This window comes from Prunus persica, chromosome G5 (assembly GCF_000346465.2).
Source record: "Prunus persica cultivar Lovell chromosome G5, Prunus_persica_NCBIv2, whole genome shotgun sequence".
NCBI classification, from domain to species: Eukaryota; Viridiplantae; Streptophyta; class Magnoliopsida; order Rosales; family Rosaceae; genus Prunus; species Prunus persica.
This window is the reverse complement of record NC_034013.1, coordinates 10,449,434-10,473,644: the sequence shown is the minus strand read 5'-3', so window position 1 is coordinate 10,473,644 and position 24,211 is coordinate 10,449,434. Positions and strand designations below refer to the sequence as shown.

Sequence of the window (24,211 nt, the reverse complement as noted above, 5' to 3'; positions counted from 1 at the left end):
TATTAAGTTATTAGTACCTAATTCATTGGTTGATATGCTTGTTATATACAATTAGGAAAGTATCATAAAAACAAAATATACTCTATCGAAATTTCAATAAAAACTTTTTGGTTGAAAAAATTGGCATGAAAGTTAGCTCAGTCATTTTTAATCCCGAGACCGTGCTTGGGACAAAAGAGACATAGTTGGGGGTTCTTAGTACTTATCAATCAAAATAAGGGGAGCGATCTCCTCCAGTATAAAATGGCTGGACAAGGAAAAAAAACCGAACTTTTAAATTGTGGGTTTTAATTGGCGTTTAGTTATCCACATTTACCAAAATACAAATTCACATTTGCTTAAAATAAGTTGTGTGATATTGGACTTAACAATCATAAAAATAAAATGAAAAAAAATCATAAAGAAGACAAATTAAATAAAAATAAAAATGTGTTGAGTGAAGGTACAACTGATGCCTCTTAAAACTTCCAACTTTTTTGTTACAAGATGTAGCTCGTCAACTCTTCGGCTTTGATTAGCGGAAGCTGATGAAGGAGGCTGAATTCGTTAAGGAAGCTTGTCTATTTAAATTGGATTGCTTGAAAGTAATGAAATGGGGCAGTGAAATGGTGTCTTGCATGAAGAGATAGGAGAGTAGATATCCGAGGATGACTTGCCAGAATTTCTTCCAGGCGTATGTTCTTCTGGGAGGTCGTTCTTAGTTCATGTTTGCTCTCTTTTCTCTCATGTGAGATTCTCAAAGACCAAACTCAAGGACCATGTGAAAGTTATTGAACATGAGTTTGGATGATATTGAGAGACATAGAAGCAAAGAAAGGTACTTCAAGAAATTATTTTCAGTCAACATATACATTAATTAACATTTCTTTGCTAACATTTTAGCGAGTTGCATTGGTGTATAATATATATATATATATACTTAATGTAATATTTTTAATTTGACATAATCAATCATCTGAAATAAAATGTTTGTTGAATTGACCCAGGTCTTTGATGTGCTTCCAAGAGGTCCTGGATTCAAACCCCCATAGTATCTCCGTATGTGAGCTTCTCCCCTCCCCGTTCCTAACTTTGACACACACAAAAATGTATTTATTTTGTTCCAAATATACTGTTCCAACCAACTAATTAAATTTCTGAATTTGAAATATTTTCTTTATTTAAAAAGAGGATAGTGAAAGTCGAACTCTTGTAATGCCCAAAACTTACTAATGATCCGTATTTGTACAATCTTCCTACACAACCTATATAGTATTTAAAGGGCTGAGCACAACCTTGTAATTAGTCCTACCAGGACAAGTAAAAGGGCTGGTTGGATCATCTGTAGGGTGCATTGATCTATAAATGTGTTAATGTGCATTTTGTGAGTGTAATAATGTCTGAACTATAAATGTGGACATGCTGTAAATAAAGCTTGTTTTTGTAGACTATTTCCTTTTGTTGCGGCAGATAGCTTGTGTTAGGCCTGAATACGTACGTCTATAAAGGTCTTTTCCTTTTTTTTTTTTTTTTTTCTGATGAACAAAGCAACCTTAGACATTTTCTAAGCTCCAGAACTTCCGGACTAGAAGGATCATCAATTGTAACTTCAGCTGTCCAAAAATTAGCAACTCTAGTATAATGTGATTTACGTACTTCTCCGATGGTGAATAACGTATTCTACAACAGTCATTTTGATTGTGCCTGGCTGGTACGCAATAGATTGCAAATTCAAGTCGTCACTCAATTTAATAATGTTCCTTGATAAGGACATTATTCGCATAATTTACTTCTTCAATTGTGGTATTTCCAACTCTTCATAATCAAAAGAAAGCGTAGTAAAAGCATAAATTGCGTCTTCAAGTTGAAATGCCTAAGCAAAACTCCTTTCTGTTTGCTGTGCCTGTGTGCACCTTTTATTTTATTTTATATATAAAATGGGTGGACAAGGAAAAAAACCAGACTTTTAATTTGTGGGTTTTAAATTGGCGCTTAGCTATCCACATTTACCAAAATACCCTCTTGTGTAAATACGAATTCACATTTTCCTAACATAAGTTCAGTGTGATATTGGACTTAACAATCATAAAAATTGAAAAAAAGAATCATAAAGAATATAAATTAAATAGAAATAAAAATGTGCTGAGTTAAGGTATGGCCGATGCCTCTTAAAACTTCCACCTTCTTTTTTAGTGGAGATTAAGGGCAGCTAGACCAAACTAGTAATGTGCCATAAAACTTCCAACTTTAATTTTTGTTACAAGATATAGCTCGTCAGCTCTTCAGCTTTGATTAGTGGAAGCTGATGAAGATGGCTGAGTTTGTTTAGGAAGCTTGTCTAATGGACATTTTTCTATTGAATGTCATCATATATCATATCTCAACAAAATAATAAAGCATTCCAGTCTTTTGGTTGTGTGGCTTGCATGAAATTGAATGCTGAAATGTATAAACTAACTGAAACGTAGGAGTAGAAATTTCAGGTTCCTAAATCATAGCATTTGATAAGAACAAATTCAATCCTCAAACTGGCATTTTGGAGCTAAAAACATAGGGGATATTTCAAGTACATTTTCGGGCTATCTTATACGTCTTCCAATATGTTTTGTACAATCTGCTTACATCCATAACATCTTGCAGACCTTTCGCATAACAGCTTCACCTAACTTTTTAGGGTCTGGAAAATAGCTCTGGAAGATGGGCGTTTGTAAGCTTTGTCCTCTTGCTAATCTCGTGCTTCTTCTTCTTGGGTTTGGCTTTGTTAGGAATGCCTTGACTCTGAGCCAAGGCCCTCCTCTTTGCAGTATCCGTTGCCGGCTTCATCCCATTCTTTTGGAGTTCTTTCTCAATGTCAATCATATCACGAGGTAATTCAATCGACCTAAAGAGCACCTTTAGCTCATCATCAACATTCATCGCAGGCAACCTGGGGTCATTTGGATATGCTATGTCCTCTTGTGAATCAAAGTTTGAAAGCAGCCAGATGTCACCTGCAGCTTTCAAAGCCTAAAAAATAATTTTCCTTATTAATATTTTATTGTAAGAGACATAGTAATTCAGAAATTTATTCAGTTAATAATCATTTACCTGCAAATCGTCCATCACATTCGGGTATGCATCCTTGAGATCAATGACAGCTATGCCCTCTGGATATTTCCGTATTAAAGAACGAAGCTGGTTTTTATCCGTGACATTATGCTTGGACTACATATAAAAAAATACAAGTAAAAATACATCCTTCATGGATGTGATAAACAAAAAAGCTATCAATACTTCAATTGATAAAACACATGCTAGTCTACTGTAGCATGCAGGTAGATACAATCCAAAGTTACCTTATAAGAGAAGCGCCTCCCATCATAATAAACTTTTGGGTTATTCCTCAGACTGTCAAAGACAGCTTTGTTAGCATTCGCATCAACATAACATGCTTCATTAATTTGCTCTGGCGTAAAGGCTTGCCTTGTCTGCAAAAATATGTAAACACAGAGATTCATAGTCACTAGATGGTCCTAGCAAAGTTAGCAGGGGAAGGGAGGGAAGAGTAAAAGATATTAAAAGGAGAGCACAAAACTACTCCAACTCAATTCCAGATTTGCTACCAATTTTAGCCCCTTTCTAATTACTCCAATTGAACCCGTCACGAATCTAAAATCTTTAACCACAAAACTGGTTCCAAACTATTAAAGTGGGATAGTATATATTCACCTAAGAGTTCAACATCATTATAAAAATATGAACACAACTTGCATCTGTATATAAAAATACATCTACAATTTTCCTTGCTGTGTATATCTCCAACACAAAACAAACACAAGTTTACAACTATGGGAACCTCAAAGTCATTTCCTTTCAGGCTTTAAAGTGCACACACCACTTAATTATGAACCATTGTGACTGATAAAACAATATAATAATCATTTACATTAAGGAAAGAATGGGAAATGTGGGTTTAGTTTGAACCTCCAACAGCAGGTCTATAACACGCTTGATCTGAGCTCCAACAGGGCCTTTCCGGATGCTATTAATGTGTTGGAGTCTCTCTGTATCATTTGAAAATTTGACAGCTGGAGGAGGAGCCCTAGCTGCTGCAGGAGCGGGTCTCGGAGCTGCCGCAGCCTTGGTAGAGGCAATGCTGGAAAGGGTTGTCTGGCACTTCTCTTGCTGCTTCTTAAATCTTTCTAAGCTTTCTTTTAGTGACATCTGCAATTAACAATGTGATGTAGGATATGGGTGAATTATAGCTTTATGTAGATTAGACGAAGTGAAACAAAGGAAAACAGAAAATAGAACAATAAAATAGGTCTGGAATCACTCATGTGGCTTCACACCAGACCTTGGCCCAGAACTCTCCAATCTCTAAACTTTAATCAATAACTCAACTTTGCATAATGTATTACATGGGAGGGGTATTTATGGCAAACCAAAACCTAGAGACAATAGGATAAAAATCCCTTGCTAAAACAGAAATTCTAACCTAGATAAATTAGGGAACTAGAAATCCTACTGAAACTTGGAAAATAAATACTAGTGAAATCTGGAAAACTAAAATTCCAACCCAACCATAACGATAATGTTGGACTGGTTGATCGTTCCCCCTTCGTTGATAAACCTTAAAAGGTTTGTCATGGATGTCCGCATCACAACGTCTACTTAGAATTCATCATATCTATCAACCAATATGGAAAAACAAATAAACAACTGCTGCAAAATCAAGTTCCTACAAGATTTCAAATTGGGAACTCTTTATTTAATCAGTTTAAGCTAGTAAACATGCTTTTATCAGAAACTTCCAATCTTTCATCCCCGCTCAAATCTAGAGGGCGATTAAGCTCCAAGTAGATAAAAAGTTGCTACAATTCTACACCTAGTTTGTCAGAAAATTCTCCCGTGTCCATGAACATACGCAGACCTAATCCAATTGAAATTTCTTGGATTATGCACAATTCCCAGTACGTGATTCATGAGAAATTAAACAAATGGAAATTTCATACTCTCGTTTACCGCGATGGCGTTGCTCTTGGCTGCGATAAGAGAGAGAGAGTCGAAGATCGACGATCAGAGGCTGAGAGAGTAGCGTTCGTTCGTTCGTTTGTTGTTTGTTGGGCGTGAGAGAATAAAAGCCCCCGCAATTACCCACCACTTTGTTTAAATAGTAAAACAATAAGGCACCGGAAAAAGAAAAAAAGAAAAAATATATTTATATATATAGTGGGCCCACTGAACTGGGTTAAAATTTGATAATGGGCCTAGCATGCATTTACAACTTGCTAGCCCAAATATGGGTGTTCGAAATTCAATCTAATTTGTCTGAATAATAAACTAATTTAATTAAAATTTAATTCATTTTTTTCGAGCAATAAAATTTAATTCATTTTAATGAAATCTTATCCAGAAAATAACAAGCTTAAAAGTATATGTTTCTTCTGTACACACACATACCGTTACCATATAGTTTTTCTATAAATGATATAAGTTAGAAAGGAATCGAACACAAGATTTTATATCTAATGATAATTACTCTTAATTACTTGAGCTACAGTCCTCTTATATTCTTATTTTTATACGTGCCTTTACATGCAACTAATGTTTTCCCCCTTTATGGGAGGGTTTCTATTTTTGCTATAGAGGATAAATTCTCCCCTCCTACTTTGCACCCTCCAGCAACTTCGAATTTGTGTACACCTACGGAAACACAAGGCAAACCTTCATCACACAAACAGTCTTCACAACTCGTGCAACGATTAAACTAAAGCAGGTATCGGCTAATGTTACAATTCATCCCGCAGTCATCCAACCAATCAAACTTCCTTTTATTTTTATTTTTTTTTGTGAAAATCCAACCAATCAAACTTCATTAACAACTATGATATTTTTGTGGAGTGAGTGGGACTCGAACCTTTCTCTAGCCTTTTTGCAGCACCCCCAAAGTCGAACACACAGAGCACCACATCATCCAAGACTGCAAATCCAAAACCAACCCATGGATGTTATTTTATTTTTATTTTTTGGGTTTTATTACCGCTACTAAAAGTGTACGAGTCATAAAAGCGATGGCTCGTCTTGGACAAACAGTATTGTATTTTGGAAACTCGAATGTATCGTCCTAATCTAGCATGCTAAGCTTGGACCAACCCAAAGACTGGAGCGAGAGAAAGCGAGAGATTTATGGTTCACGAACACGTGTGCCCAGATTGACTCCGGTCCAATCCACAAGCACTAATATATGTATTACTCCTCATTTACCTTTCACGTCCGTTTACTTGTTAGAGAGAGAAAGCAAAGGCGAGACAAACCAAACACAACACAGAGAGCCTCAAAGGTACAAACTTTGATCGCCGAACACCTCTAAGATTCCGGCGATTCCTCACCGGAAGCTTCATATTCCAGCCAAATGGTCGCCAAGAGCTCGCCGGACTGGCTCCCCGCCGGCTGGGCAGTCCAATTTAGAGTGCAGAAGACCGGTCGCAAAATTGAGGTAACATTTTCTTCTCTTTCGTGCTTCTGCCTTCTAGGGTTTCGTTTACTAGCACTCAATCTTGGTTTTGGGTTATTTAGTTTTTCAATTGGTTCAGTTGTGTTAGCTTGTGGTTGTTGTTGAGTAACTGACTGCTGACTGAGCCACCATGATGGGAGTGCTTGTGGTTTAGGTTGTGTTAATTTGGCCCATTGTGCTCTGATTAGCTTCATGCAAGTCTTATATTCTAGTTGCATGTTAGATTCACTTGCCCTTGATGATGCTGGTGATATGTGAGTGTTTCTGTGTGTGTGTGAAATGTGGGCCTGGTTGATGAAAAGGGGTTGCATGCTGGTGTTGTTGCATGATTGCATTGGTTTGTAGTTAATAAATTTTGCATTTTGAGGAGTTTCAGAAGGTTTCTGTTTTGGAATAAGTGAAATTGACTTAAAATGCTCTGTTTTAGGAGTTTATTGGCTTCACGACAATAATCTAGTTCGTAAAGGAAGCTTTTGTTGTATTAGTGATTTTGGAATCTGTATGTCTTTCTCTCTGCATAAGTTTAATAATAAGATTTAGACAGTAGGTGGTGCATGAGGTGTTGTTGACTGATATTGTTGCACATAAATGACAGTATAGAGTTGGTTTAGATGTGAGCATGAGTTGTGACTCACTAAACTCACTTTTATGATTTCCTCTGTTGATGTGTGACATAATTCTTGAACTGGAAGCAGGTGCAAAATGACTGTTCTGAGAGAAATGTTGGAATCTGAACCAAATTGGAAATCTTATCACTATGTTCGAGGAACAATTTTTAACCTTTTCCTTTTCCTTTCCAGTGACCTAATTGAGCAATACAGTTAGAAAAGTATGTCAACTTGGAAACAGAATAAATAATTACTGTCGATGTGTATTAAAACAGGAAATATATTAGTGAACTAATACAGAAAGTTTAGAATCAAAATATCCTGTCATGGTGCTATCACTAAGCTCATAATCACGTTCGCATTTGCAGTTTTATACCAATTTGGAAACTGGGAAGAACTTCTTTTCTAAGGATGATGTTATGCGCCATATCAAAATGGCAAGCACCAACGGTGGAAATCCTCAGCCAACTACTCTGCACAACCAACACCACTCAGAAAAAATTCCTTCTCAAGTGAGTCTTTTATTTTTGGGCTTCATCGAAACCATTTTCTAGATTCTTCTATTTATTGGGTCTTGTTTGTTATCGACAGCTTGTAGTGAACACAACGGAATATCCTGAATGGTTACCCAAGGGTTGGAAAGTGGAGGTGAGAACGCGAAAGACTGGTGTGCATGTTGGAAAAGAATACAAGGTATCCTTTGTGTGCTTTTTGAATAATAGTTTTGGTATATTTCTGTTGTCATCTTTTGAATTTATACTCGTCACCTTTTTTTTCCCTTTTGTTATAAAGTCATTACTAGTGGTTGCCTCCTTTTTAATTTTACAAGGAACTCCTTGGTTGTTAATAATTGAGATTTAGCTCGTATTCCGAAATGCATGGTTGGCCTGGCACCTTGACATGCATCTGCGATATGTCATCGCTCAATATTTACGACTGCATTAATTATCATTGCAATTTAATTGGAAAATATATATCAAATATGTACCGTCCTAAATTTTCCCATAGAGTATGCTGGCATGGTTGGCCATATAACAATGCTATAGTTTCTTTAATCAATATATGGGTAACATTATATTTGATATAAGATGATAAACTTTTACTTTAACCAAGTAGTGATTTATTCCCTTTCATGGCATAGGTTAGAAATAAGTTTAAGAAGACAGTTTAAGTGGTTTTGAAAGGATTCTAGGTGTTTAACCCTTTTGAAATTGATTTTTCATCTAAGATTTATTACTGAACTTGGTCGGGTATGGTGCGACTCTTGTCTTTAGTGGGAACAGTTCATTAAATCCTTAGCCAAGATTTTAGTACGATAGAATTCTAGCAATTGTTTGTTTCTTAGCCATGTCTGGCATAATTATTCCAACAATAAAGTGTAATATCTTCTTTCTTCAACCATAACTGTAACTACTTTCTTGTCTTTCATATCAAGAAGGAAATGAACGGGTCTATCTGATGTTACAGAATTACTCCTTTAACTTTACTGTTGATGTTGATAATGGATTGTGAAGAAACTTTCAGAGATCTTTCTCAGTATGTGTTGACTCCAGCAATACACATTTCTCTTTATTTCTTATATAATTGTATTCCGATTGCAGTGTTACATTGATCCCTCAACAGAATGTAGTTTCTATTCCAAGCCAGAGGTGTTTCGGTATCTCAAAACTGTAAAGCGCAAGAGCTGCAAGTCCAGAAATCTCAAAACTGTAAACCACAAGAGATGCATGATAAAAAAGAAGACTGTTGCGCCCTTGCAGAGTGCAAACAAAGTTTGTTCCCTTTGATATTCTCGTGCTTTAATTCCTTTTTGTTAATTGTTTGGATGGGGACAAGGATACTAAAAATGCTTCGAAACAAAATCTTCAGCCGTAGGTGCATCAAAATGTTTTACTATGCGATTCATGCTTTAAAATATTTTCTCATTTAGAGAAACTATGCGATTCATGAACTGAAATCTTGAATCCAGAAGAAATCATAATCTAACTACAATCTAGTAGAGAACACTTAGCACCTTTTGTGATGTAATGTTCTAAAGGGTCAAAGTTTACCATTTTCGACCTTTTTCCTAGAATCATGTTTCATTTCTTTAAAGGGTAGGAACTTTAAGATGAAAATTGGTTTTTTAAACTCCCTCATAGAAAACAAAGCATAGCAAGTGAGCTTCATGGAACCACTACAAGTTTTTATTGCATGACATACTGAAGCTGCAGAATGATTGCATTTTCTGTTTAGGGATTTCATGTTATTACACATGTTTAATCAGGCCTGATGCTAATTGTTGATGCATAATTTAGGTTGATGTTGAGAAGCATAATGTGGAGGATTTACCATCAGGGTGGACAAAAGAGATCAAAGTTAAAAGGGTTGCAAATCGACTTAGAAGAGACCCGGTATAAAATCAGTTTCTCCGATACTTATTCCAGTTTATGTCAGTTATGCTCCCAACCCCGGGCTCTCTCTATCTCTCTCCACACATGCACGTGTATGCGTGCCTTCCATAAACAGCCCTGCTTTAGGAATAATTCCAACTAATTGTCGTTTATTCCAATAAGTTCTGTACTTAAAGATTTTATGTTGATTTTTAGTGGCTCCCACCTTTTTACAGTATTACACAGATCCAGTCAGTGGATATGTATTCCGCTCCAAAAATGCTGTTATGCATTATTTAGAGACTGGAGAGATAAGCAGACATGCTTTTAAACCCAAGAATAAGTGCACCAATGAGCTGACATTGATTAATGATGAAAGTCACGAAATTACAGTAAGTGCAAGTTCATACTTCTTATTTTTCGTCATCAATGCTCTCTTGGGTTTGTATATGATTGTTTTTTAGTACAATTACCAACAATTTTTCTTTAATGGTTTTCTTGATGATCTCAGTTTGGAAATCGTACCATGTAGAAATTCAGAATAAGTATTGGCGTATCCCTTAAAAAATTTAGTATTTTAACCCATGGTTACTTGAATGACAATTGACCATGCCACATAAGCTGTGGTGTATAATTAGCATGGGAAAAAACATAATGAAGTTTCAAGTGATATTCTTTATTTCACTCTATTTTGAAACACTTTGAAAACTTGACTGAAATATGTTCCAAACTAAAGCAGAGAGGACTTGGTGAAATTTGGGCTAACTAATGTGTTCTATGTATTGCTCTGATACTTTTTAGTTGCATAGCATGGTGGTGCTGAATTCATAAACAAATTGCATCTGTCAGTCCCAGAAAGAATTACAACTCTTGCACTTATGTAGCAGTGACAACTTTCTTGCATTGTGGGGTTTCCATTTTCAATGTTGTTATTGTTTTTCTTTATTTTTCTCAGAACATAGTTTGTGCTTTGGCTTGCATTCTTCAATGTTTTTTCTGTAAACATTCTTCGATGTTTTTAGTACTCCCCATTTTACAAATGGTAGAATTTCCCCATCTGTAAATAAAGCTGATGGATTACCTTTCACCCTTTTTTTTCCTCTTCTGTTTCCCATCTCTAAAAGGGTTAAAAGGTATTCAGTAATTTATCTTTCATGAATACAAATATGAAACCAAGGAACTTCAAGTCAAAACTGATACCCCATTATAAGTTTATAACTATGACCGGATGGATGGTAGGCTTCTTAGCAGCCAATTTTTATGATTTTATCCGTTTTTTATTATATATGTGAACTTGGTATTTAAAGGATGAATTCGTTATTTTGATCATTCTTCGTTTGCTGTTATTTTAGCCATCATCTGCAACCAAAAGGCAAAAATTTAAGCACCCTGTCACCAGGCAACAGCATTATGAAGGTGAGAGGTCAATAGATGACATCATGATGAATAATTCTCCAACTTGAGAACGTATATTAGATTTGGTCCAAGTTATAAAGGGAAATGAAATCCCCTGGTATCTATCTAACTGCATTGTTCCCATTGTTGAACTTCCACTGCAGATAAAGGTAGTTCTGAAATTAGCGGCTTAGAACTACCAGAAACTGAAAGCTCCAACTTGCAAGACAAGAGGGTACCCACTGAAAGTGGAGTTGCTGTTGCTTTGACAGCTGATGTTGTCCAGGAGAAGCATTTACCAGAGGATATAGTTGAAGAATGTCCCAGAACTATGGAAGATTGTCCTCCAATCAGGTCATCACAGCCAAAACCTGAAGTTGCTGACATACATGAAGGCAAAAGGTCATTGCTCAAAGTTGAACATTCTGCGACAGATCCAGGGAAAATAATTTTGGCTGGAAATGAGCCTGTTTTGACTCCTGCTGCTGACACCCTGAATGAGAATAATTCACTTAAGATTGTGATGGAAAAAGGCAATGTCAGAACAACCCAAACAGGCTCGAGGAAATCAAAAAGCAAGGAAAAGCTTAACCTGCCTCGTCGGTCTTCAAAACGACTTGCTGGGCTTGAACCAGAGCAGGTAGCTAACTCGGTTTCCAGTGAACAAGCTCTTCAAGTTGTAAGAAAGTGTAGTAAAAGTGATGGCAGTCAAGATGCAGTTTTGGCTTCAGATGCAGATCAGCAGGTTGGGGCTGCATCAGAAGTAGTGGTTGCACATCATACGTCAACTGACATAAAATCTACATCACATGAGGAGGCATTGAATAAGGGCAGGATGCCACTTGATGACCAAATGGTTCCTAAAGAGCAACAACAAAAGCTGGAAAGTGAGAGAATGGATTCTGAGAAGCCAGAACCAGAGTTCTCCCTTCTGTTCGGCTCAGACCCATGCCTAGAATTTGCATTCAAAACGCTTACGGGGGAATTGCCAATAGCTGATACTGTGGATAATGAGCCTATTCTGAAACCTGCAGCTGATGTGCTGCAGAAAGAGAACTCACTTGAAAGTGAGATGGAAAAGAGCTGCAGCAGAAATACAAGGGTTAACAAATCCAAGAAAAATAAAGAAATTAAGTTGCCTCATCGATCTTCAAAACGGCTTGCTGGGGTTGAACCTGAGCTGCTGCCCAATTCTATGTCCAGTGAACGAGCTCTTCGAAATGCAACTGGAAGGTCCAGTAAAAGTAAAGCCATCCAAGCTGTCAATTCAGCAGATGAAGCATCTCAGCTGCCTGAAGCTGGGCCAGAGACGAAATTTGCAAATTATCCTTGTACTACTACTATAGACACTTCAATACCAGAGCAGTCATCAAACAAGAGCGAGAATTTTCTTGAAGACCAAGCTATTCCTCAAGAGAAATCACAGAAGTTTGAAACTGAGAAGGCAGCTATTGAGAATCCAGAGGCACAATTCTCTTTCCCTTTCATGGATTCTTGGTCTGACCCATGCCTAGATTTTGCATTCAAGACTCTTACAGGTGCAATACCAATAGAGGATGATTTGTTTCAGGGTTATTTCCAAGAAAAAATTGAAACCTCTCACAACCACAGAGATAGCTTGGCACTACCAGATTTTGGCTCACCCAGCTTTTTTCAAAGTGATATATTACCTCAGTTTGACGCACCAGAACAATCTATTTCAGGCCAACAGTTACCAATGAATTCTTCGTTCCTGCCTTCAGGAAATGTGGGCATGTCAAATTGCAATGGGGTTGCTTCAAGCCAACAGTTATCCATGAATCCTTCATTCCTGCCTTCAGGAAATGTGAGCATGTCAAATTGCAACGGGGTTGCTTCAAGCCAACAGTTATCCATGAATCCTTCATTCCTGCCTTCAGGGAATGTGAGCATGTCAAATTGCAACGGGGTTGCTTCAAGCCATCAGTTATCCATGAATCCTTCATTCCTGCCTGCAGGAAATGTGAGCTTGTCAAATTGCAGTGGGGCCGGTTCAGGCCAACAGTTATCGATGAATTCTCCATTCCTACCTGCAGGAAACGTGAGCTTGTCGAATTGCGGCGGGGTTGATTCGCAGAAACCTTGCTTAGGAGACAGTAAGGATTATCGTGGAAAGGTAAAGTCCTAGAAGAAAGGTAATTCCTATCTGTAATGGTACACAGGTTTCAGCCAGCTGGTTATACATTTTGAAACCTTGTAGCTGCATGTCTCCTGTGTTGTAGCAAAGAATTCCATCTGAATATAACTTTTATTTTGTAAGTGGATATTTACCTTTACCTTTTTCCCGTATGTATTGACTAGCCAAGAGAAATATTTAAACTCCCAAGGGAGTCTTTGCAAGTCAAAACTGTTGTAGTTCTTACCGACAGATAAAATGCGTCATAGTGCTGTTAATGAAAATTTTCAGTTGAGTTTCTGATCATTTAAATGGATTTAGGCACCCCATTTTGTGCTTATCAGAAAGAAAATTATTGGTTAAAAAAACAAATGAAAGTTTATTATCACAAAGTATTAGCAATGGAACACTGATATCTCCAAGTTGGTATTATTCTTCAAGAACAACAAAAGGAAAAAAGAAAGAAAAAAAAAAAAAATCATATATGGTACTGGTATCGAGCAAAACTATTATTCTTCAGACAATCAGTCGCATGTGGACTGTTTCCTTCCACCATTTCACTCGTCTTCTTCTTCTTCATCACAGTCGCGATCTCCACTGCCATAGTCGCGATCGCGATCTCCACTGCCATAGTCGCGATCTCCACTGCCAGGCTGAGAAAAACAGACAATACATATATTATATTTGAAAATATATATATATATACGGAAAAAAAGGCATGGTACAATTGCCTTGCATGATTATGATAATTTATTTTCGTTAATAATGCCCCATTTCTAATAAGTAAACATGTCCTTATAGTCTTAATTTCGTTATATATTTATATAATTCAGGAGGGCTAACCGTATTAACTTACCAATATGTTAAAATTAATTCTATTTATACATATTAACTTATTAACCGATTAACGATTAACTATATATATCAATTAAGTGGACGAGGAAGAACAAATACCTCAGGATTGAAAAAGAGGCCAATGGTAATTTCTCCTCTGACTTTGTCGTTCCTCATTACGTCGTATGGCGTTGCTGGCATTCTCCCTTCGCACCCGCTGTCGGTAACTATTGCATCCAGTGGAATTCTGCATGAACATTTTTAGTAATTTTTTTCAAGGAAACTAATAAGAGTGAAAAAAAGAAAATTAATATGCACAAAGAAAATCTCTAAGATTTCACAGTAAAAATAATTTAAATACACAAAAAACATGTAGGAAATTGAAACGAAAATCCTATGCTATTATATTATATAAGCGCATGTATAAAAACCTTCATGTGCTACTAAGTGATTCTCTTAATGAGGGCTAATTCTTATTTATTTTATTACAAAAAATTAATTCACAAGATTATGTTAGTATATAAAGCTTGAATCTTTTTTTTTTTTTTTCTTCATAAGAGGGAGCTACAAGTGCTTACGTTAATTCACCCACAGAATCATCAGTGCTACCAGAGTCTTCGTCATATAACTTCAATCTGAGTTCATCTTCAGCACCAGCAATTGTAAATAGAAAAGTTTCATTCCAATCTGGTTCAGACCCTTGACCTGCACAAACACTTTTTTTTCTTAATATTAATTTCACCAGGTATGTAATACAAGTGAATTAATGATTCATCATATTATACTTTTTTTAAAAAATTCAAAATCATTTTGTTCTCATGACCCCGTAAAATATATGTATATGTTATATACAATCCCATTCTAATGAGGGATTCATTTTCACTATTCTCGAAAAGTTTTTCTCGGTAGGAGAAAAACCATCAATGTGATCAGATGACTTGAAGCATTTATCTTTTTAATAAGAACTCATTTAATGACAAAATAAGAACTCTTTTTTTTTTTTTGATCATCTAACTATAACACAATAAGTAGACAAACACAATATTTCGTATCAAACAATGAAATGATCATGACGATATAATCAAATAATCGAACTTACGACCGCATTAATTTGCATGTATGATTCTTAAATGAGGATTAAAAGCTAAATAATTCAGATCATTGAACCACACTGTGGAGTATCCCCAACAATTCGATCCCTTCATACTCTTCATCAAAGAATTGTAGGTTCTTTTTTTCTTTTTAAAAGTAATTAAAATAAAGAGAGCTATGTAATGGCATTAAGCTCAACATCATACTAAAAATTCAGGGAGACTAGAAACCCGACCGTTTGCCACCTGGCTCTTTTTCTCCTGATCTTTGTAGGTGAATACGACATAAGGATCCATCATACCTACACGTATTCATATTAAATGTTGTCAGAAACATATTCTAATTCATAAGATCATCTCGCAAACCGATCATCATGCATGAAAAAGCCATGAACTGCATGCATGCTTAATTACCCATTGTATCCATGTTTTTAAGATCCTTAGCACCGACAAGTGTAACTTCAAGGGTTCCTCGAGGAGCCATTTTCAGAAAGGAAGGAACAAATTAATCCCAAGAGGGAAAAAGATGAGTGTGATGTCTTGATGAATATGAGCAAGAAGGTTTTGTGAGTGTAATCAAGTTGTGACACTTTTTTTCTTGGACCTGTCTCTTTAATGAATTATATAACTGGAAATAACTACGGATGAGGGCTGAAGAACCCGAAATACACACGGGATTATTGGACAAAGAGCATGCGTTCATTTGTAGCCGTGAAAACCAAGTCAAAGTAAGCCTCTGGAGCTAGTCCTGAGGGGATGGTCGAAAAAAAAGGTTAACAAAGAAGAAGTCGAAATTCATGGATATAGGACAAGGAACTGCATACACACTGTGCGTAAATCGGATCTAGGCCATAGGTGCATGCTTATTTACGTGGGGATTTAGGGCGAATCATGGATGGGTGAAGCTATGAGAATATAGGGTGTTAAGAAGAAATCAATAATTTGTTTTGAGTTAGTTGAATGCATGCAAACATCACATGAATTCACATTGGTTATAAGATAGAACCCTCGATCCTGCAAGCTTGGTTCACATTAATTCCACGTACCACAAATCCAACATGATCCTATAATACATTGGTGGAAAATATATCTGTGACATGTCGATGTGTTACATGTTAGGAATTTATTCAAATTATATCATGTGACATGTACAATCATTGAAACAAAATTCAACATATATAATGTAGTTATAATTAGAGTGTGAATTCGTAATACAATATCGACATGTCATGTAATTTCCGAATCAAAACCGACCATGAGTCCTCAATGCGGCAACTGTCTTAGGCACTTAAATTGTTCAGTCCCAAATTAATGTTACCTCATTTAGTATATATGTTAATTTTGGCTAAATCAATTATTAAGTTTTTTTTATTAACACACAAAATAAAAACCGAACAATATATCAAACCCATGACCCAAATACACAAAATAAATTTATTTATTTCTATATTGGAGTAATATTTAAGTGATGATTTTTTTTTAATGTTTACATTATGTTTAAGCAACCTAGCCTAATCCAACCCATTTCCATGGTCAACCTTCCTCATCATTTAAGCTAAACTTCGAAACCTTAATATTTAAGTGAGGTTTTGATGCAATTATCAAGTTTCCATTTGGGTTGCATTTTATTTGTTGCTTTCCTTCTCTATTTTGGATTGCATCAATTATGTTTGTGAGTGAAAAAATTATATGAATCTGTAGTGCATATAGGGTTAGAGTACACCTAGGCCCCATTAATATTTTAATGGTTTAAGGTCTTTAAGCTAAGCCTAAGGATATATCATACGATCCTCCTAGAACTAGAATAATTTTGGGGCGACGTAAGATTATTTTATGTTTGATTCGTTGACGATTTTTTAAAATCTTATCTTTATGTTTCATTATTTATATATTTCATTAAAATCCCATCAACCAATGCAATTGACATTGAATTCTATTTTAGGTCAATCTCATATACTTTGAATTGTAAAAAATGGTCAACATTTTTTTACAAACTAACCGTACGTTTTGAACTGATAAAACAAGAAAAAAAAAAATTTATCAAATGTTTTTTTTATTATAGGAAATTAATCAAATGTTTCTTAGCAGCTTCATTTAGCAAAGAATTACACAAGGACTAGTTATTTTGACAAATTGGAAGGCTTAATTGGACCAATCTATGTCTGTCGAAATCTTTCTTCTATGTGTCTTTGTGTCTTTTTTTTTTCTTTGGGTCGGCTGGCTATTTGATTCAGCCAAATGAAATAACAATGCTCAACCTCACAAGAGCCTAAAGGAACTTCTCAAAAATGGAATATGTACTGTCTTTTTTTAATGGCAAATCACATATTATTAGCAATGGAACCCTTAAATCTCCTAAGCCAAGAGTGTAAACTTGCATTTAAAGTACATAAACTCCTAGCAACTCGACTCGTTCCATCAACCATAGCTGCTGGAGGACTCCTTCCATCCGCCTACGAAGTCCAAGTCCCGATCATTGTGTACCTAAGAACAATGCACAATTTGTTATTATTATGTTATAGAATGTAAAGTCTCACCTCGGAAATTCGAAATCTTTATAACATTTTGTAGTACCACTCCGTCCATTATCAATCGGGTTTAAATGTGTCGGCCGTAAATATAACAATGAAAGTAATTAATGGAAAAGAAAAAGAAAAACTACCGCAGGAGTGAAGGTGAGGCCAAGTTTAATCTCCCCATGGTACTTTTTGTTCCTTAGGACATTGTACTTCATTGGTGGTAGCTTCTCTTCCACAAAGAGAGTTTTCAGTGGAATACTGCAAATGATGATCAAACCAGAAAATAGTTTTGTCAAAATATATTTATATATGAGACAAATTAACAGAACTTGTTAATTGACTGGAAAATATTTTGCAGATTGGGGCTTCAACTTACGTTAATTCTCCCACAAAGTCATCCTTGCTCCCGCTGTCCTTGTCCATTATCATCACATGAAGTTCATTGACATCATCAGAGATGCCGAACACAAAGCTCTCATTCCATTCTGGATTGGACCCCATTGCTGCACAAACATTAAATTATATATTTTCAATATTAATTTGGGTTCTTATGTAAATTCGCCTAAACCCTATTTTACAATATTAACTTTTTTTATTTTTTATTTTTTTTATAGTTAGATATTAAGAATATAGGCGAACTAGAAAACTGACCTGTTGCCACCGTGCTCTTTTTCTGCTGTTTTTTACAGGTGATGACGACATAAGGGTCCATTTTGCCTATATGCATTTTAATATCAAACAAATGAAATTTCATTATATTCTTTCTTTCTTCCCCAAAAAATATATATATATATATATATTTCATGGGTTTAGCTTCACAAAGTAATGTAAATCAAATGGTTTCAGCAAAAGGGTCCAAAGAATAAAAAATTTGAACTTGTAAGATTATAGGATGTTCTCATAATACGTAATGTTACCGTCACATATAATAATTTCTCACGAAGAAGAATATTTGATGCATCACAATTAGTAAACCCAAGAGACAGTCTGATCGAAAACTAATTATCAGCTAGCATGAAAATTTACAGAGACAACATGGGAAACAAAATTGAGAGCGAGGGAGAAATTTACCAAAAATCTCTGTGTTTTTAAGACCCTTGGCATTGACAAGGTTAACTTCAAGAGTTCCGCGAGGCATTTTGTCTATGAAAGGTAGAGATCCCAAGAGACAAACAACTGAAGGTATAAAATGTCCAGAGAGAAGCAAGCGCCCCCGAGAGAGAGAGAGACCAAGAAGGATTTGAGTTAATCTCTTTCCTTCTGGCGAGCTATAATATGCCAGAGATTAATGGTTATATATCTTCTTCAACAATGGTTTCGGGCAAAGCAAGGATTGTAGGTACGAAAACCAGGTCAAAGTGCATGGCTGGTGGATAACCAGGCCTTGTTTAGCGGGGTATGAGCAGGACGTCACACGCCTTAAATTAGTATGTCTTGATTTAATACATCTTTAAAAAAAGGCCGCCTTTTTCATTGATTATTGAAGTGGAATTATTTGCTCACTTGAGGGTGATGGTCCTCTTGTTTGCGAGCTTTTTGTGCAAACAAGTCTAACAGAACGTGCTAGTGAGCTTTTTCATTCATGTATTGCATCTTCCCCCTGATTCAAACTAACAAAGAAAAAGTCCAACAAATGCCAAGTACCCAGATATTACTGATTTCATTCATGCATTGCATCTTCAGCCTGCTGGACCAAGTTTCAACCTTAAGCACAAGTACCAATAAGTTTCCTAGAAAGCTCCTCCTCCACATTAACAATTGTAAGCCGAGCACTGGATCCAGATTCATAATGCTTCTTTTCTGTCAGCAGAGTTCCATGCACCACCAACAACAAACATTGCATTGTCTCCACCAGCTTCTTCTCACTACATGGATGCAGGTAATGAGAAAACCCTCTCACTTCTCAAGCATTCCTCTGCCTTCATCATGTAACTGTCCTCCAAAATCCATCTTGATGCCTCACGAGAATTTTTTTTTTTGGGTTGAAGATGCCTTACGAGAATAGTAATCACAAACAGCCACCCTTTAAATAAATAAATAAATTCATTTCAACATTAATACGTGCAAGATTTGGAAGAGTAACCAAAATAAAATAAAATATATATATTAAAGTTATTATTATTTTTAAATTCATTTTGTAACGAAAACTGACCAAACAAAAATTAACTCAACAAAATTGTAAAGCAACAAAAAGACAAAAGCCATGATCAAAGTTACTAAAATTAAGTCAAAAGAACATATAGCTTCAAAATCAGATGGACTTCTTCTTAAAATCCAATCATCATTGGGACTTAAAAAATTCAACTTAAACAATCAAAAACTTCGCTGCAATTTCTGATCAAGTTGCAACTATACTAACAAAAACAAAAACAAAAGGCAAAGCCATCATGAAAAAAAAACAACTAAATAAAATTAAGAAGACATATCTGTTGATGACACAATTGTATAATTTTCTTTAACTTCAAAAAAACCAAAATGAACAAAATTGCCCTTGTTTATTTTTGGATTTCCTAAGGAATCCTTGAGAGGTTTTTCTGTCTTTTTTGAAAATTTTTTGACTATTTTTAAAAATAAAAGTTTTTTTATGACTAAAACCTAAATTTACTAAAATAATTTAAATAAACTCACCCCCAAAAAACATGCCTGATCTTTCATATTTTGAATTCAAAGATGCACAAAAACATCAATTTAGAAAAGCAATCCTGTCTGTCTATATTTGCGTTGGTCCTTAATGTGTAATAACGAGATTGGCTTGCCAATATAATATACTTCCAATATTCCTGGCCCAATTAAAAACCCAACCCAGCAGTCAAATCTCAAATGGCCACTAATGAGTACCCCGATCAGGAAAAAAAAATAACAAAAAGGAGAAGAAGAAGAAGAAAAAGCAGCCATTGAGTGAGAGTTCTCAATTCCTTTAAACAAGGAGTGGGTCTTTGCGGTATTCACTCAGGCTGCTCGGCTTTTTCTAGCCCAAGAGTCCAAGACTACATAAGCAATCACCGCCTTCACTTAGCTCAGTTGGTGGGGATCGTTAATCATCCTCAATAGGGTCATAGCAGGTGCAGTGTAATTAAGGGTTTGAAATGCTTTGATTATACACACCCTTATACTAGTGTGAGAGACTTGACAAAAAAACAAAGTTAATAAACCATCCATGTGATATTATGGCCCAGACTCCTCTATTGAGCTCAAATTCTTCTCTTTCTAACATGTACCAAATTTGTTGTTGGAGGCAAGAATGGGAGGTCCCCAAATTAAAGAATGACCACCAAATGTACACTCTTATCATCAAGGGCGAGTGCGAAAAATGTCATTCCCCAAAATCTTATTTTCTTTTTGAACAATAGAGTTTGAACTTACTTCTATCATCATGCTATCTATCTCATGCCACTTGAATTAAGACTCATGAGCGTACCATTTATAATAGTACCTTGGATGAGTACATTAATATTATTAACATTGTGTTACACAATTCATGTACACTACCACATGTACATGCTGTGACAAAGCACTCAAGCTTTTAATTATTGCATCACATACATACAATCAATATTATCAACCAGCTATTGCCAGCAGATTTATTTCTTCTATAACAGAGCAAAGTGAACACCTCCTTCATGGGCATGATAACGAAAGTGGTATTTGCAGGGAAAGAGAGGGAAGAAGAAAGCTAGAGATAGAACACAGAGATTTCTAAGAGATGTTTACTGTTTGTATTTTCTTAATGAACAATTATCGTACACACAAGAGCTTTATACAACTGCTTGACAACTCCTAACTGACCACGAGATATACACGTGATCTAATATTCTGACTAGACATGTACAGTCATCATTCCCCCTCAAACCCAGCTGAGTTCCCCAATCTAAGATTAATACAGTGTTTGAGGATACTCAGCTGGTATGTATTGAACAATCAGGTCTCCTTTTTGAACTCTCTCTCTCTATGAGGAAATGAAAATCAATGTCTAAATGCTTGATACGTGAATGATAAACAGGGTTAGAACTGAGTGCATTCATTGACAAGTTGTCACAATGCAAAACAGGCTGCTGAGGAAGAAGAACTTTTAAATCTTGCAACACCTGCCTTATCCAAGCTATATCAGCTGAGGTATGTGCCAAGGATCGATACTTAGCCTCTGTTGAACTCCTAGCCATAGAGGTTTGTTTCTTGGATTGCCATGAAATAGGATTAGGACCCAACAAAACCACAAATCCGGTAGTAGATCTTTTGGTATTCATATCTCCTGCCCAATCTGCATCACTAAAAGCATGTAATTGCCAAGGACCACTAGAGAACTTCAATCTATGATCTAGAGTGCCCTGAATGTATATGAGTATCCTTTTAACAAGTAACCAATGAAGTTCTGTAGGAGCAGTCATGTATTGGCAAACAGAATTGACGGCATAGGATAAATCTGGTCTAGTAAATGTTAAATACTATAAAGCTCCAACAACACTTCGATATAACGAGGGAACAGATAGAAGAGTACCCTCAGACTGCAATACTTAAGTATGTGGCTTACGAGGAGTTAAACAGGGTCTGCATGAACTCATGCCTGCTTTGTGCAGAAGTTCTTTAGCATATTTCTTCTGACTTACAAATATATCACTCTCTGCATTATAATCAATCTGTAAACCCAAGAAATAGGTAAGCTTTCCCATGTCTTTCATTTCAAAAACTGCACTGAGTTCATCAACCACTTCTTGAATACAAGATACCTTAGAACCTGTAAGAATTATATCATCCACATATAAAAGAATGACAATATTAGATCCAGTATGTTTGACAAACAGACTTGGGTCAGAATGAGAGGATTTGAAACCAATAGCTGGTAAATAACCAATGAATTTAGCATTCCAAGCCCTTGGAGCTTGCTTAAGACCATAATGAGATTTCTTTAATTGACAAAAACTCTGGATGTGTAGAATCTTCAAAACCAGGGGTTGCCTCATGAAAACTTCTTCTTCAAGATCTCCTTGTAAAAATGCATTTTTAACATCTAATTGTCTTAAAGACCATTTGTTCATAGCAGCAATACTCAGAATTAATCAAACTGTAGTATGCCTAACTACAGGACTAAAAGTCTCACTAAAATCCAATCCAGGCTCCTGACTAAATCCTTGAGCTACTAGACGTGCCTCATGCCTAGAAACAGTTCCATCTAAGTTCCTTTTAATCCGGTAAACCCACTTACTGCCAACAACATTTTTATGGCATGGTTTTGGAACTAAAATCCAAGTACCCTGCATATGTAATGCATCAAGTTTTCCTGCATTGCTTTTATCCACACTGGAGATTGAGAAGCTAACTTATAAGTTGCAGGCTCAGTTTCATCAGGCAGTGAAGGAATAGAGGTATAATAGCATTGATAATCAGAAAAAGGCATTCTACAAACAATACCATCCTTGGATTTTGTAGTCATAGTATGTGTATTAATAGAACCACTAGGTACTGAAACAGCATCATTTTGAGAACTAGCTGGTAGAAGCACTTGTAACTGATCATCCTTTAGCACGGGTACTGACATAGAATCAAGAGGTACCATGTCACCAATAGAATCATAGCTAGACGAAGCACTAGAAATCGAATCACTATCAGAAACTTGGTGAGGTAAAATTACATCCTGAGATACAACAGGTTGTAAACCAGGCTGTGATAAACTCATACTATGCACTGGAGCTGATGAAGACACATGAATAGGAATAGAAACCAATACTGGAGTTGTCTTTGAATTTCCATGAGACGAACCCCAAACAGATGAAGACATTTTATTTGCAAAACGAAACACTATCTCATCATGCAAAACATGTCTCGAAAGAACAAATTTATCAGTAAGCAGATTAAAACACAAAACTCCCTTGTAACCTTCTGCATAATCCATGAACACCCATTGAGTAGTCCTTGGTTGAAGCGTGTGCACATTATGACATATCAAGTAAGGATAAACAGCAGTGCCAAAAACTCTCAGATGTTGAACATTAGGAGCATGGCCAAACAACTTAAGGAATGGAGATTGATAATTCAAAACCTCACTCGGCATTCTATTTATTAGATAAACAGCATGAGCAACAGAATAAACCTAAAACTTTGTAGGAAGTGAAGCATCAGATAAAAGAGTTATGGCTGTGTCAATAACATGACGATTCTTTCTTTCAGCCAGCCCATTCTGCTGAGGAGTGTGAGGGCAAGACAAGTGATGAATAACGCCTTTAGAATCAAGAAAGGCCATGAACAATGTGCTAGTAAACTCACCTCCTCCATCAGTTTGAAATATCTTAACTTTAGCATCATACTGATTTGTGAGCATAGCATAAAACTTCATGAAAACTCCAAAAACATCTGATTTATTAAAAATGGGATATAGCCACATAAAAAAAGTACATTCGTCAATAAAATTGACATAATATCTGTAGCCATCAATGGATTTTGCAGCAGAGGGACCCCATACATCACTATGGATACATTGAAATGGAATAGTAGCTCTAGAATGACTAGTAGGAAAAGACAACCTATGCATTTTGCCTTGTAAACATGTTGAACAAACGCTGAAGGAAGATCATCAGAAACAGAAATAGAAGAAGCTTGCAACATTTTCTTTGTAACCCCATTAGTGGTATGTCCTAACCTCTGATGCCACAGGGAGGACTTAATTTGCTAGCCAATGTAAGCTTTATTCATTGAAGAAACTGAAGATATTGTAGACAAAGGAAGCAGTGGAATAGGATATAAGCAATGATCACTCTTTCCCTCGAGAAGCACCTGATGAGTGACTTTATC

At 36.0% G+C, this 24,211-nt stretch overlaps 4 protein-coding genes across 5 annotated transcripts; 1 reads left to right on the top strand and 3 right to left on the bottom strand.

Annotated features, from left to right (window-relative positions):
• LOC18776530 (transcription initiation factor IIE subunit beta) lies at window positions 2,404–5,113 on the bottom strand. Of its 2 annotated transcripts, none has more exons than XM_007209400.2 (5): window positions 4,974–5,113; window positions 3,943–4,182; window positions 3,315–3,446; window positions 3,067–3,183; window positions 2,404–2,985 (listed from the first exon to the last, which is right to left on the bottom strand). In XM_007209400.2, the coding sequence occupies exons 2-5, from the start codon at window positions 4,180–4,182 to the stop codon at window positions 2,650–2,652; spliced, it is 825 nt and encodes a 274-aa protein (XP_007209462.1). In that variant the 5' UTR covers window positions 4,974–5,113; the 3' UTR covers window positions 2,404–2,649. The 2 variants fall into 2 exon arrangements, with proteins under 2 accessions (XP_007209462.1, XP_007209461.1); XM_007209399.2 differs by having other exon boundaries at window positions 4,984–5,113.
• LOC18777966 (methyl-CpG-binding domain-containing protein 13) lies at window positions 6,047–13,268 on the top strand. The gene is made up of 8 exons (XM_007209627.2): window positions 6,047–6,457; window positions 7,452–7,595; window positions 7,675–7,776; window positions 8,685–8,855; window positions 9,381–9,476; window positions 9,692–9,847; window positions 10,808–10,871; window positions 11,015–13,268. The coding sequence occupies exons 1-8, from the start codon at window positions 6,374–6,376 to the stop codon at window positions 12,994–12,996; spliced, it is 2,799 nt and encodes a 932-aa protein (XP_007209689.2). The 5' UTR covers window positions 6,047–6,373; the 3' UTR covers window positions 12,997–13,268.
• Window positions 13,391–15,481, bottom strand: LOC18777639 (elicitor-responsive protein 3). The gene is made up of 5 exons (XM_007208835.2): window positions 15,324–15,481; window positions 15,146–15,211; window positions 14,397–14,523; window positions 13,939–14,065; window positions 13,391–13,637 (listed from the first exon to the last, which is right to left on the bottom strand). The coding sequence occupies exons 1-5, from the start codon at window positions 15,391–15,393 to the stop codon at window positions 13,542–13,544; spliced, it is 486 nt and encodes a 161-aa protein (XP_007208897.1). The 5' UTR covers window positions 15,394–15,481; the 3' UTR covers window positions 13,391–13,541.
• LOC18776878 (elicitor-responsive protein 3) lies at window positions 17,139–18,706 on the bottom strand. The gene is made up of 5 exons (XM_007210768.2): window positions 18,500–18,706; window positions 18,080–18,145; window positions 17,805–17,931; window positions 17,572–17,686; window positions 17,139–17,393 (listed from the first exon to the last, which is right to left on the bottom strand). The coding sequence occupies exons 1-5, from the start codon at window positions 18,564–18,566 to the stop codon at window positions 17,328–17,330; spliced, it is 441 nt and encodes a 146-aa protein (XP_007210830.2). The 5' UTR covers window positions 18,567–18,706; the 3' UTR covers window positions 17,139–17,327.

What these genes read in the sequence shown, in the direction of transcription:
- LOC18776530 (XM_007209400.2), bottom strand. Translation starts at nt 4,182, where the DNA reads ATGTCACTAAAAGAAAGCTTAGAAAGATTTAAGAAGCAGCAAGAGAAG. An exon ending in TTATAGACCTGCTGTTGGAG is followed by an intron (nt 3,447 to 3,942) that starts GTTCAAACTAAA and finishes ATATTTTTGCAG; the next exon opens with ACAAGGCAAGCCTTTACGCC. An exon ending in GGAGGCGCTTCTCTTATAAG is followed by an intron (nt 3,184 to 3,314) that starts GTAACTTTGGAT and finishes TTTTATATGTAG; the next exon opens with TCCAAGCATAATGTCACGGA.
- LOC18777966 (XM_007209627.2), top strand. Translation starts at nt 6,374, where the DNA reads ATGGTCGCCAAGAGCTCGCCGGACTGGCTCCCCGCCGGCTGGGCAGTC. An exon ending in ATCGACTTAGAAGAGACCCG is followed by an intron (nt 9,477 to 9,691) that starts GTATAAAATCAG and finishes ACCTTTTTACAG; the next exon opens with TATTACACAGATCCAGTCAG. An exon ending in ATGAAAGTCACGAAATTACA is followed by an intron (nt 9,848 to 10,807) that starts GTAAGTGCAAGT and finishes CTGTTATTTTAG; the next exon opens with CCATCATCTGCAACCAAAAG.
- LOC18777639 (XM_007208835.2), bottom strand. Translation starts at nt 15,393, where the DNA reads ATGGCTCCTCGAGGAACCCTTGAAGTTACACTTGTCGGTGCTAAGGAT. An exon ending in TAAAAACATGGATACAATGG is followed by an intron (nt 15,212 to 15,323) that starts GTAATTAAGCAT and finishes GAATACGTGTAG; the next exon opens with GTATGATGGATCCTTATGTC. An exon ending in GATTCTGTGGGTGAATTAAC is followed by an intron (nt 14,066 to 14,396) that starts GTAAGCACTTGT and finishes ATGTTCATGCAG; the next exon opens with AATTCCACTGGATGCAATAG.
- LOC18776878 (XM_007210768.2), bottom strand. Translation starts at nt 18,566, where the DNA reads ATGCCTCGCGGAACTCTTGAAGTTAACCTTGTCAATGCCAAGGGTCTT. An exon ending in GACTTTGTGGGAGAATTAAC is followed by an intron (nt 17,687 to 17,804) that starts GTAAGTTGAAGC and finishes CATCATTTGCAG; the next exon opens with TATTCCACTGAAAACTCTCT. An exon ending in GCCTCACCTTCACTCCTGCG is followed by an intron (nt 17,394 to 17,571) that starts GTAGTTTTTCTT and finishes CATTGTTCTTAG; the next exon opens with GTACACAATGATCGGGACTT.